The sequence below is a fragment of the Rhododendron vialii genome, chromosome 12a (assembly GCF_030253575.1).
Source record: "Rhododendron vialii isolate Sample 1 chromosome 12a, ASM3025357v1".
NCBI classification, from domain to species: domain Eukaryota; kingdom Viridiplantae; phylum Streptophyta; class Magnoliopsida; order Ericales; family Ericaceae; genus Rhododendron; species Rhododendron vialii.
Window position 1 is genome coordinate 2,730,217 of NC_080568.1, and position 14,012 is coordinate 2,744,228.

General features: G+C 39.5%; 2 protein-coding genes across 2 annotated transcripts in view; one reads left to right on the forward strand and one right to left on the reverse strand.

Annotated features, from left to right (window-relative positions):
* LOC131311229 (uncharacterized) overlaps positions 1 to 14,012 on the reverse strand; it is an 84,276-nt gene that overhangs the window by 52,588 nt on the left and 17,676 nt on the right. The window lies entirely within an intron of this gene.
* Positions 3,593 to 6,990, forward strand: LOC131311232 (GSH-induced LITAF domain protein). Its single transcript, XM_058338587.1, has 3 exons — positions 3,593 to 4,006; positions 6,503 to 6,629; positions 6,718 to 6,990. Exons 1-3 carry the CDS (start codon positions 3,762 to 3,764, stop codon positions 6,799 to 6,801), a joined length of 456 nt encoding a protein of 151 aa, XP_058194570.1. The 5' UTR covers positions 3,593 to 3,761; the 3' UTR covers positions 6,802 to 6,990.

The window sequence follows — 14,012 nt, forward strand, 5'->3', positions numbered from 1 at the left end:
TAGAACTAATTTGAGATCTATCAAATAAAATCCGTATTAAATATAAAATTCATTACCGATATGAAGATATAACTAACTTTTTTATCCAGTTAGAATAAAACGAATGACTAAATTGGGACGGAAAGAATACTTAAAAAGCTCAATTCCTGATAGATGACACTTAAATTGGGACGGAAAGAGTACTACGATATCGGGGAGTTTCCCAATTCATTCCCTACACAATGCACAAGAATTGGTTTTGTAGTTGTGCGCATGAAGGGAACATATCCTAGTGGCCTTGGGGGCATACCCATTCCTTCCTTGTGCCGTTGGGGACACATTTTCCACTTGTGAGAATGGGAAGCTAAACGAAACCTTCCTGCAACTATATAAGTATTCCCTAGGTTCCAATATTAAAATAAAAAACAAAAAAGCAAAAGAAAAAGTGGATTATATTCCCTAGCTAGTAGCCCTTCTAATTTGAAACTTTTTTTTTAATGACTGGATGTCCGGGTCAGCTTACGTACACCATGACGAATTTCGGGGCTCTAAAATTAACAACTTGTCAAACTTTCTAGTGGTTTCAAGATTTGAAATATTTAACCTTCATGAAATTCAAACATACGACTTTATAGAAGACAAACGTTTATTTGCTTGCTCATGTCCCACTTGGCCAAACTCCCTGCAGCTATATTCTGAGTTGAAAGTTATGTGTTGGACTGGGTTCTGATATTGGGTCCTTAAATGGGCTTCATGGTCCAATTCTCCAATGTGGGGCTCAATAAGTGGTCTATTCTCTCAGATCAATCTTCCAATTTGGGGAAAATGACGGTTATGACGTGTTTTGATAATTAATACCCATCAAGGATATATTGAGAATATTTTTTAATGCTGAAAATGTCCTTGACGAGTATTAATTATCAAAACACGTCATTGTCAGTCATTTTCCCAATTATTTGTCTAGGGCCCGTTAATCTCATAGAAGTGGAAGATTGGAATATTCAACCGGAAGGGACCAAATATTCAGTATTTGTTACAAGTAGAATTAAATGCTCATCATCAAACACATAATCACATACTCATTCAGGAATAAAATCACATTCGCAAGATAATTCCGATCATTAAGAGAAAATAACACGCACATTGTTGGTTGTGTTTGGTTAGCATTTTAGTTTAGTTGTAGGTCCGTTGTATATCAAGAACTACAGTTGATTTGCCATCCACACCATTTCCCTTACCCTGTTCGGTTTCATGTTGGTGTTTTAAATTATTTTTTTTTAGGGGTACCTAACGTTTTAAATTTATTTTTCTTACTAGTACGTGTTGATTTGGGTGGGTTTGGTTCTGCAAATGAAGCTTTGTAAATTGGAAATTCTTGTCAATATCACAGCCAAGATAGCGACGAGTACTCTGTCTTTGTGCGGATGGTCTAACAAGAAACGTATTGAGGCTCAACACCATTCTTATTTTCTTTTCAAAAATGGCATACGTGATGGCAAAAAATATGATCAGGAAGTGCTTGTTTTGAGCAGTTTTTAATTGAATCGTTCATCAAATCTGAACTAAAAACTGCTCAGACCAAGTCCTTCCCGGTAATTTTTTTTTTCTGATTTCTCGCGGGTATTCTAAAATCACGTTCCAATCACATTGAGCAATTCAGATCATCAAAATTTTATTGAAACTATGAGATGTTTATAGGTGTCTCCGGAACTGTCCTGTAAAAAAATTCCAAGAACAAGTTAAACATAATCTAAAAAGTATTAATATTTTTTTTCTGTGGTATTTACGATTTGTCATTCATAATTTTATATTTTTTAATTCTTCTTGATAATTAGAATAGTAATAGGATGCTAATAAAATAAATTACTAAATAAAGAATAGGGTAAAAAATCAATTTAAGCCAAAATATCCCATGACATTGACCAAGCAACAAACTCCCTCGAAAATTCCAACTGTACAAAAAGTCGGATTTGGAAATCTTGCAATGCACGGCCGAATTACAAGATCAAAGTGTGGCCAATCTGATTGTCTATTTCGATACTGAGAACTCAAATTTAATCTGTGCTTTTATTCTTAAGAAAATTCCAACTGTAAAAAGAAGTTGGATTTGGAAATCTCGTAATTCACAGCTGAATTACAGGGTCATAATGCGGCCAATCTGACTCTTCTTATCAACACGGATGGCTTAGATTTAATCCGAGCTCTTTATTGGGTGAATTGAAATTCGAACCATCTATCACCGAAATAGACAGCCAAATCGGCCGCACTACGGGATCCCGGATCCTTTACGAAGTTAGCATTTTTTTTTTTTTTTTATCCGCACGAAGTCAATATGGCTTTTTTTACAAATGGTCTCCAATGTATTTATAAAATATCAATTTAGTCCCCAACATACAAATCACGTTTATTGCATCCCTAACGTTTACAATGTGTATTTAAATAGTCCCTAGAACTAATTCCGTCCATTCTCATGGTCAAACAAATGGGCATTTTCGAAACTTCATCTTTAAACAGACATCACCTCACATAACTTCATCTTCAACCTCAAAACCCTAGCCCTATCAAACCCCAACCCACTGTAGCCTCTTCTCGCCATTAGTGCGTTCTCTCTCTTCTTACACAGGCAAATACAACCACTCCCACTTATATCCCCCGAACAAACTCTCCTCAACCCTACAGTCCCCACAAACTCCCTCATCGCATCACGGAGTGTCATCGCACACCATCACCACCTCTTGACGTGCCACATGGCCATCACGGTGGATAGTTGGCTCAAGAAGTTCAGTGTGGCAGAATAACGAACTCTAGTAGGCGGAAGAGGATTTGTTGAAGGTTTGAGGATTCCCAAGCAGAGGAGGACAATGACGAGGGCTTCGGTGACTTCACCTTTGCCTGCTCCTTTTCTATCTCTGATTAGATCGATGGCCCAAAACTATTTGGGTTTGTTTAAAAATGAAGCCCAGAGGAACTCTCAAGGTTGCTTTGATGATAATGTTGTATCCTCCATCTTGTGAGAAGAAACCAACCCCCTTTCCACCTTAAAACCTCTTGTACCGACTAGCCCCAATTCCTGTGGCTAATAATCCATTATTACACCCCCCCCAAAAAAAAAAAAAACAGCAAGCTACTGTTGGACTAGCCATATCCCTAGCTAGGTTAATTCTTAATTGGTACTTAGAGCTGAAATTAATATCAAATAGGATGGGTCTTGTTGAATTCAATTCTGTAGCTAGCTGGGCTTGGATTGTTTACGGGGGGAATTGGGAATTCAATGAGGGTTCGTGTTTTGCTGTCAAATTGTTGGTTTTAGCAAGTGTAATTGTAGCTTTTTTCTCAGGAGTGACAAATAGTTAGGGGGTGAGAGATTTTTGAGGTTGAAGATGAGTTGTGTGGGGGTGATGTTTGTTTAAAGATGAAGTTTTGAAAATACCCAACCGTTTGACTTCGAGAAGGGACAGAGTTAATTTCAGGTACCATTTAAATACACATTGCAAACGTTAGGGATGCAATAGACGCAATTTGCATACTGGTGATCAAATTGACATTTTTCAAATACATTGGGACCATTCGTTAAAAAAAAAATAATAATAATAATCAAGTCAATAGTCATTATTCATCGTTCTCGTCTAAAGACCGCTACATACGTTTCTTTTTCCATAAACCCCCAGACGCGTAATTGAAAAATAGTTATCAAAATCCACAATCCCTCTCTCTCTCTCTCTCCACCAAAATCAAAACTTGAACAAATTGTCAACATCGGCGATCGACGAAGCTATATCGGAATGGCGAAGACCAACGACGAGCCGGCGATCGGGATCCCCTACAACGCGACCTACCAGGCCGCGATGCCCCCGCAGCATCACCACCATTACTACGTCGGAAACAACCCCTATCAAGCCGGAATGATCCCTCCGAACGCCGTCGTTGGCGATCCCAAGGGAATCCCGATTCAACAGACCATGTATAAGGATACCCCTGCTCCTTTTGACTGCGTTCACTGCGGTAGTTCTGGTTTGACCACCGTCAGGTAATTCCGTGATTCCAGTTGGATGTTAAATTTATCTTGTAGAAATTATAGGGTTTTATGGTTTCGTGTGCACGTGAGCGTGAAAGCATCTTTTAAAAATATCTCAAAGCCCTAAAAATTTGTGAGAGCGAGGATTGAAAGCATGAGGTAATTGATCCTGTGATTCCAGTTGGAATTTGAATTTCTCTTCTAGAAATTATAGGGTTTTGTGATTTCGAGATGTCACAAGCATGTGTGTGCTTGTGCGGGAATGCGAGCGTCCAAAATTTTTGTCCAGTTTGCAAAATGATAACTTAAAAATAACACGAACATTTAAAGAAAAATCCAAACTTTTTTCAACAATTTTACCGGAGACCAATGAGTTCTTTGAATTTTTAAAAAAAATTAAATTTGTTCTTGAAATAGTCGTATTATTTTTAAGTCCTTGTTTTGCGGACCGGATAAACATTTTGGACCTGAGATAGTACTAAATTTGCTAGAGCAAGAATCAGAAGCGCAATAGTAGAGTGAGGATTGAGAGCAGAAGCAAAGGACCCTACCAAAGGATTATGTGACTAAGGTCTGAAGTCTAATTGAAATGTGAGAAGATTTTTTGGTGTATTGTTGAAGATGTGATTATTGCCTTCAAGTGCTTTGATTGGCCTTTCTTCTATGAAAACAAAATTTTATTTTTTTTGCTATTATGTTGATTTCGTATCAATCGCACACTACTCCAATATTGATTTAGTTTGGTTGTTGGACTTGATTTTTGTTGGAGACTTCTACCTAGATGTAGTCTCCTATTGTTGTAGTTGTCGTTGTTATGGATTGGAAAGAGAAAAAGTTTCTTTTTGCGAGTCATATATTTCTAGGTGGTTTTATTTTTTTTCATCGGCATACCATTGTGTAGACGTTGAATTGCTGATTCAGTTCCATCTGAACCTTATCCGGTAGCGTAGCACTTTTCCATGGAGGAGCTTCAAAGTTACGACATTCTAGATTCAGAGGGGAAAAGGGCTTTTGTGATGGATGGTGATAGTGGATGCACAATATTCCCCTTAGGTTCTGGGTGGAAGGTTCTGTTAAGTGGGAAATATATGTGATCCTTAGGCTAGCCTATGTCACATAATGCACGTGCGTGAGCTAAAGTGGAAATGAGAGACCGTGAAAGTGCCTTTCGAAAATATCCCAAGCTGCTAAAATTTACGAGAGTGAAGATTGAGAGCAGGAGCAAAAGTCCTATCAGAGGATTATGTGACCTAGCGGCCAGCCCATATTTGGTTGGGGGTTCCCACAGTCTCACTCCTTCACTGGAGAAAAGAGATACTACGTGGTGCAGCATTTGGCTGGTCACAGAGCTATGTTGACTGCATAAGATGATAAAATTGAAACTGCTTTTCTTGCTTAAGAACGATGAGGCTTGTTAAGGCAATTTATTGAGCTGTTGCACTAAAGAAGTAAGTGAATTCTTTTCAAAATGCTATACGAATTCATTAGAGGGAGAAAAGGAAGTTCTACGATGTAAAGAGCTGTGATTAATATGATTAAGGGGAATTGTTTCCCTTTTGATATGAATGGGTTCCAAAGGTACAATAAGAGAACACAAATGTAGTGCTACTGGATATTCATGGTACTGGTTTGGACACTTCTTGCGCTAGTGGCGCGTTATTCTTCATCTTTGCATTATGAGTTTTGGAAATTGCGATTGGTATGAGACTATGAGTTTCTGAAAATATATAGGTGACAGAACATTTTAAGAAACACATTCCCGATGGTAATATACTTGGAAGGCTCATTTTCCATGACTCGCGTTAACTTACGGGGGGTTATGCTGATTAATATGGTAAACATTCTGGTTGCAGATAGCAAATAAAAGAAAAACACAATGGGCACTTGATTTGGTATTGACAGCGTTTTAACGTGAACCACAACAACTAATGCTTATTGAGCGCGTAAATCCACCAAAGAAGTTGCCAAAGTTGATCCTTGTTCCATAGAGTGAATTATTTTTGTCATAAGCAATCTCTTTGATCATATAGTCTAGTTGACTGTTCTTTTTCCGGGAGTGTGGGTGGATGGGTGGTGGGGGGTTGGAAGCTGGATAAAACAATTTGATTTCTGTTGGTTGTTGTTTGGGTTGCAGTCTTTCTGCTTATATGCTGGCATGATGGCATCTTGTATATTGGTTTAAAATTTCCGTTCTTCTCCCTTTCCATAGCTAGCATGTTTATATCTGCATGTACCTGTAGTGGAGAAGAGTTGAACCTGTTTCATACATGGTCCAAAATGTTAGCCAAGTGAAATTTTGTTGATATAACTAGAAAAGCAAAATGTCATGTCTTGCTTGGAAGAATCTAGAAGTTTGGTAACTTACAAATGATTAACGAATGAATCTACTAAATAATGTTATGTAATTTTAACCTTGTAATCTCCTTGCCTCATACAAAGTTCATTGTACTTGGATTTGCATTAATCAAGTTTCACCTAGTCCCCTGTTTCTCTTTATATGCGATTTAGATCAAAACCAAGTCTGGCAGCTGTTGTTGGTTGCATGATGCCTATGATGCTTGGAGTTTGCTTTCTTTGTCCTTCAAAGGACTGCCTGTGGCATAAGTATCACTATTGCCCAAGTTGCAAAGAGAAGGTACTACAGAGCATGTACAGACAAAAATTGTTTTCCATTCCTTCATCATGTGGCTTTGAACTGAAATGGGTCTTCGTTTTCTATGCAGGTTGCTGATTTTGAGAAGTCTGATCCTTGTATAGTAATGGATCCTCTACACTGGACAGAGCCAAGCTTTGCATTGCCCGCATGACTCGATGAGTTCTAAACATGCCTTATTCATGTGTGTTTTAGTCACAATGTGTTCATTTTCTGCTTTAGCAGAACTGAACCATCTGTTATTTATATGTAAAGATGTACTGGAAAATTGCTGGGAACTACCATTACTATACTGTAACAATAACGCTCTATTTTAGAATAATGGAGTTCGTACTTCATACCATTACTCTAATGCATGAGATGGTTTCCACATGTCAACATACTCTTGCTTTGTTTGATGGGGGCATGTATTTAAATCGGCCAACAAGCTGTTGCTATGTCGGTTGGATGGAGTAATAGGCCCGCTTTTATGTCTGTTAGCCGAGAACCTGGTGTTCATTGTGCATTCCTTGCGTGACAGATGAAATGACTGTGTTTAACTGATTCAATGTTGAAAATCATGTGGACACTGTAACAAAATGTTTAGACGAATATTGCTGTCCATTCTTGTTACAACCCGAAGGTATCTTTCTATCAAGTTGCTACTCAGCCTACTTTGTGCAATCAATGTCCAAGCGTAGGATTGTACCCAATCTTTCAGTAGGAGGCCATAAAATTCTTAGACGTTGTTTTGCGCAAAGATATGAGTCTAATGAGTTTGAGTGAACAAGTGACCCTTGACCAACTCAATAGAGAAAAAAGATTCATGTAGCTGATCCCAATTGATTGGGACTTAAAGACTCGGTTTTGTTTGATTATTTCCCAATATTAAATGCCTAAATCTGAGAAGCACAGACATGTCTACTTGCCTCACGTATCCGTGCACGACATGTGTCCGTTCTACACGAGACGACACTCTCCGGACTTGTGCCTGGCAAGCCTAAATAGGTATCCAACTTTTTAAAAAAAAAAATTACATGGGACACGTTGTGGACACTCACTCTTGGACAACGGGAACACATTAAGGGCACATTCTAGAAGGCAATTTTAAACACTTGGCACATTGTAAGAAATTCCATGGATGTTTAATTCATGGACACTTAAAAATTAATCATTGATTTGTGTCTTCATAATGTTAAGACTATTTGTGGTTTTTAACTCTTTTTTGGAACGGCGAAACAAAAATTTTATTGATAAAAAAAAGGATTACAAAACAAGTTTTTGTTAGCAAGAAGCTAACAAAAAGAACCCCAATGAGTTTAGCTCAGAACATCTAAAGGGTCTAAACAGGTATAAATATAACATTAAAACCCACAAGAAAACCATAAGCCAAAAATAACATAGCCGAAGATGCTGAAATCCTTGCCCAAAACTAAAAGGCATAGCCCATAAATAACATAGGCCAAGCCGAAAACCAACCCATAAATACCTAAAATAACAACCCTATTCCACCACCCACTGCAGCCACTTGGAATGAGAAGGACCGCTGCCACCACCGTCACCGGAACCGGGGAACAAGCCCCCATCACTGTCCCGAAGAACGACCTGACCTCCCCACTACAAGCAGCCCCACCAGAACCAGCCGCCACCAACACGGAATAAGGGTCTCAAACCCAGATCTACAACAACAGAGCACAAAACGGGCCAAGCTCAGCCCAAAAATGGCCGAGCCCAGCCCAACACCGCTACCGACCCTAACGAACTACACTGATCAGCACCCACTCCGCCGCCCTCAAACCACCGCCGACAGCCTACCTTAGGCAAAAACAAACCACCACCACCGGCAACCCACCACCGCACCAAACTGGACCAGCACCCGCACCACCAGACTCCAAAAGCGAAAACCCACAGCGCTGACCGCTGCAATGTCACCGCTTCGGAGCCTCCCCAATAAAGTAGAGCATAAGCTCAGGTTCACGGCCTCGCCATCGCGCCAGACATGAGATGCCCTCGCCGTTAGGCATAACCGAACCCACACAATAATGGATCAGCGGGGAACCGATCCTCACCGCCCCCCAGCCCCACGATCGAGACCTCGCCGTTAAGCACAACCGGAAAACACCAACATGAAATCCAGCGGTTGAAAGGAGAACTAGAGGGAGGCGAGTGAGATAGGAATCGCGGATCCAAGAGAACGGAGAAAGGGAGAAGATCAGAGAGAAGCTAGGGAGGGGGAGGAACAATGGAGGAAGCCCGGGGGGAGGAGCGAAGGGCGGCGCCTCCCCCCCAAGGCAGCAGCCCTAAAAATTTGGTCTAGGGAGAAAGAGTTTAGAGAGAAGGGAGAAGGGAGAGAAACAGATTGTCTTCATAAAAAGCTTTATGACCCTTCGAGTTTATTTGTGGTTTTTAACTTAATTTGCTAGGGAAAAAAACGTCTTTCATCTTTCCTATGAATTCATAAGATGCATGTATTCTACAAAAATATATTTATTATTCCACGTGTCCATAATGTGTCGATGTCCTAATTTTTTAAAGAATGACGTGTTTCCTTATCCATGTTGTGTTGTGTTGTGTTGTGTTCATTTTCCGTGATCACATCCACATCCGTGCTTCTTAGCGTTTAACCATTGAACTCTATTTGCTGGTGTTTGTTAGGATCTAGCTTCTTATATGAGATATAAATAGCTAGACAAGTATGAAAGCCCAAAGAATCTGATAATTCTTATGATCGAATTATCAGATTCTTCCTAGTTCCTCTTGAAAAAATGTTAGGAAAGTGATTTGCCTACCTTCCGTCTTTTGGTTTTTAGGAGATTATCAGATTCTTCCAACCTGACAAGAATTGGAACGCTGCACAGAAGAGTGGGGTCCAGCATGAGAGACAAGAGCCTGTCAAGTTAGCCAGGGAGTGACTGCCTGATAACTAAACAGAGGGTTCTAGAACATACTGCATCTCCCCGTTTCAACTCCTACCGTTAAGCACGATAGAAACAAGAATGGGTGGTATCGAGACCCCCTTGGGAGGCTATAGGCAAGTCATCCCTGGCTACCAAACAAGGCTTTTGTCTTCATGTAAGACCTCTCTTCCTATCTAGTTCTCAGTAAGTGAAGCCCCTTCACCCTTCGGTGTCTGCCGTACACCATGTTTATGGTATTCTATATATAGAGCCGTTGGGTGGTCGTCTAGGATAGTTTCTGCTCCCTGTCTTAGTAAACACCTCCGTTGTCAACATGCATGATCATATCAGATATTGTATGTTCTCGGCATGGAATCAATTCTTGGATTTGCATTAGCTAATTGTATTCCATTCAATCCTCAGTCGTTAATCTTCCGGATGAGATTCGAATTTTTTGAGTGCCCATGAGGCAAAAGCTACAAAGTAAATCGAAGGATAAAGAAATTCTAAAATTCTGCCCACGTTTCGCTCTTCTGTTGCAGTCGAGATCGACGTTAGCCAACCCTAAAAGGTGTTTTTCTCTTTTGTCACAAGTCAGTTTTCAACAATTCTCTCTCTTCTGGTATTCTAATTGATTCTCCAACTGGAAGGCCTTTGACATTTTGCTATAAAGCATGCTGAGGGAGAATAAATTGTGTCAAACAATGTTTTGAGTGATTTTTGAGTCAAGTTGGGTATTAAGCCTTTGGTGCCTTATGCCACCTCCAAACGTTGTTTGCTTTCCTGGCTTTGTGATACTATTATTCGACACACTAGTGTATTGATATGACCAGACAACACAGGTCAAATTTCTTCTCTCTTCATCACCACCACAGAATTGCTAATTTGCTTTTTGACTGTAGTAATTGATATGATGCTTTGAAGTCCTTATCCATATCACAAACATGGGTTATACTCGCAAAAAGCACTCCAACTGGCTTCCAGTATAAAGAAAGAACATGGCAGAAAGTATAGTATCGTGTCGTGTTTCTTGCAGGTAAATTTATGGTAAAGATTGGTTATCGTTTGGGCTTCTACAGCATTGTATGTATGTAGCATTAGTCGAGGTGTACGTAAGCTGGCCTAGACACTTGAATCTTCAAACCCAAAAAAAAATAAAAATATCTAAGAAAAAAGAAGTCATAAGTTGCAGCAGGTTGTATCTGTTTTCTCTCTCTCTATAATCTTTGTGCGGCATAAAGAGAATTATATCTATCTCAATTCAACCTGATTTTGGCCTGCTACTGTATTTGGCTCTCAAGTTTGTGGAACGTAGCTTTTATTTCAGCGCGCCTGTGGAATTTGATGTCAAGTTTGAGCCAAACCAGTAGCATGGCGGGCATGTGGTTACTCAGCCGAGTGTTGTTTGGACATGGCCCAGTCTGTCTAGGTCACCTCGCCCGGTCGTCACCACATGGATGCCGAGATGGCATTGCTCCGACACATGACGAGGACAGATGTGGCAACTGACAAACATCATGCGACACTACAAGAAATTTGAACAACACCAGCGCTTTTTTTACGGGCGCTTGCAAAAAGTGCTACGATAAGAGGTCTATAGCAGCGCTTTTTTTAACCGCTGCTAGAATGGGGATTTCCCAGCGCCCAAAGCAAAAGCGCTGGAATAGGTCAATCATTTCCCAGCACCTAAGCAAAAGCGTTAGAATAGGCCCCCCCATTTACCAGCGCCCATAAAAATCGCTGGAATAGGCCCTCATTTGCCAGCGGCCTAGGAAAAGTGTTGGAATAGATCCAAAAAAAAAAAAAAAAACCCACTGATGGAATAATTTCTAATTATATTATATGTTATACATTTGCTAATAATCTTCGGTATGATTATTTAGCGCATGTCAATAAAACAACTATTTTAACAATCGAGGTCGTTGATTTTGTTGTGCATATTGGTTAAATCATTATCGTAAAAAATTAACCTAATCAGGTTTAGAAAGCTCCTTGATTGGGAAACAATTTATTTTTTAGATGATAGTTATCGTCCAATCAAATGTGTAGCGATACCCGATCAACTTTATTCTTGTTTCAATTGATGAACTCCGTAATATGTAAAAGATAGACAGTTCAGATCAAAAAATAAAGACTCTGGTGGGGGTTGAATCTTGCGATCTCATACTTTAACGCCTCGAGATGCATCAAATGTTGTCCGATCATGCGATCACCGATATCCGATGATCTCTAATTTTAGTGACAACGATGGTATCAGTGACACGTGAAATCCTAATGGTTTAGATTGACATAAAAATTGAGTTGGTAATGACCTTTTAATTCTATATGTTCAATGTAATTGTTAACAAACTAAGTCTTGTGCTATACTTGAACATACTGTAGTCATTCGACCGCGACACAACTACGACGATCCAGACCGTTGATTTTGTTTTTCTTGTTAATTATATCATTCTCATAAAAAAATGTCTTGAACGGATTTAGAAAGCTTTTTTATCGAGACACAATTTCATTTAAAAAATGGGATTTTTCTATTTGATCAAGTGTATAGTGATACCCGATTAACTTTATTCTTGGTAGAAATGATGAACTCTGTAATATGTAAAAGATAGACAATTTAGATCAAAAAATAAAGATTCTAGTGGGGGTCGGGATGCATCTAAATTTTGCCTCAGTCGAAATAAGTAATATTCTCATTTATATGCATTCTTCGGGGTTATGGTGATAGTGTTTGGAAAAGATCCTATAAAATATAAATATAAAACTACGAAAATAAAGCTTTTGACATGTTACTGGAACAAGAATAGAGCATAAAATATAAAAATATACGCGATGCATTCTTCGGAGAAGGTCACGGATGATGTTATGTGCATGCACGAGGCCGTTACGTGGGGACAAGGTGTTTGGAAGTCAAGTCAGTCTCTTATATACGCGAGATAAAACACTAGAAAGTTAGGCTATGCTTTCTCCTTATCGTATTGTTGAGTAATTCTTAAGAAAGAGGCTGACTTAACCATCGGAATACCCTCCGACCAATTTCCGACCGGTTGTCTCCACGACTACAGACGGGAGTAATCAACTCCACCACACAATAATTTTCAACTAGTTGTCTAAGCCTTCATTAAACGTTTGCAACATGTCACTGTTTTCTAGTAGCTAATTAAGGAAGGAATGATTATTCGGTGCCTCTGAGGCATTGGTAGGTGGGTATCCCAACTACCCCCTCACTACGCATTCCACACAAGTGTGTGGTGAAGAAAGAGTTTGGAACGGGTTGAGTACTTTTTCGTAAGGTGAATCACCAGTGTCTTTTTAAGAAAGAAAAACACGGTATGTAGATGATTATATATATAGGGGTTTTGGGGGTCATCCGAAATCGATCAGACCAACTGACCGGGGGATCCTGTAGGGCATATGGTCTCACACTCTCACCGTACCCAAGTCCTTCCACAACTATTTGGCACAAGCATTATCTTTGGTCAAATGATAAAAAGGAGTAGCTGGGATCTATAATTGTGAATTTGTAAATCTCCATATGTTGCTTTTGGTGAGAGGACTGCAAATCAAAAAAAAGTTTTAACAGAAAAGGGTGGAGGGAAACTTGCTGCCTTTCTTGTGAACATGTAGGTCATGATAATTATTTGAACCATATAAAGGTCCTTTTGTTTAGATTACCCTTTTTAATTCTAACTCCTTTATATCAACTTAATTATGATTTGAGGTGATCTTGAGCCCACCCAGGTGACCCAGCAGTAGCAATACAAGCACCTCTTTTAATAAGTATAGAATGTGATTTGTTGGAGATTTTCTTAAATTTGATTGGATAAGCTTATTCTGTGCACAAAAAAAAAAAAAAAGGACTAATCTAGCCGAGCTTTGATTCTGAGTAAAAACCCATTTGAGATCAAATCAACTTATTTTGAAATGCAATCAGTTTCAAAACAAGTTTTGCCTGCTCAGGTCGGCTTGGCTCATTTACTCTGTTACCATCATTGCAATATAGTAACAAAGAATTGTCACTGCAGCACATAGTAATTTCTTTTTCTACATGACTTCGACTGGTTCTTTGTTACGTGGTGGGTCTGGAACCAACTTTAGCACTTGAGAGGTCAATGGTCCTTGCAGAAGGCTTTTTCTCTTAGAAGAAGAAACACCTAGCTGGGACTTTTTACACTGGCTAAAGGAGAAGATATTAAAGTGGTGGTGCAAAGCCTAGTCAAGTCACTTCTTTTGAGAAGCAAATCATGGTTATGTTCTACAGATATACAAAGGTAATATTTGCCTGTCCCACCCCTACCCCCATCATGTATTTGGTTTGGTGGGATGGACAAAACGACATGCACATGCAGAGAGAGAGAGAGAGAGAGAGAGAGAGAGAGAGTCTTGACAACTCAACAATGAGAGAGAGAGAGAGAGAGTCTTGACAACTCAACAATGAGGGTATTAATCTTTACTCCTTGTGCTTTTGGGCGACCAATTAACATCTCATAGA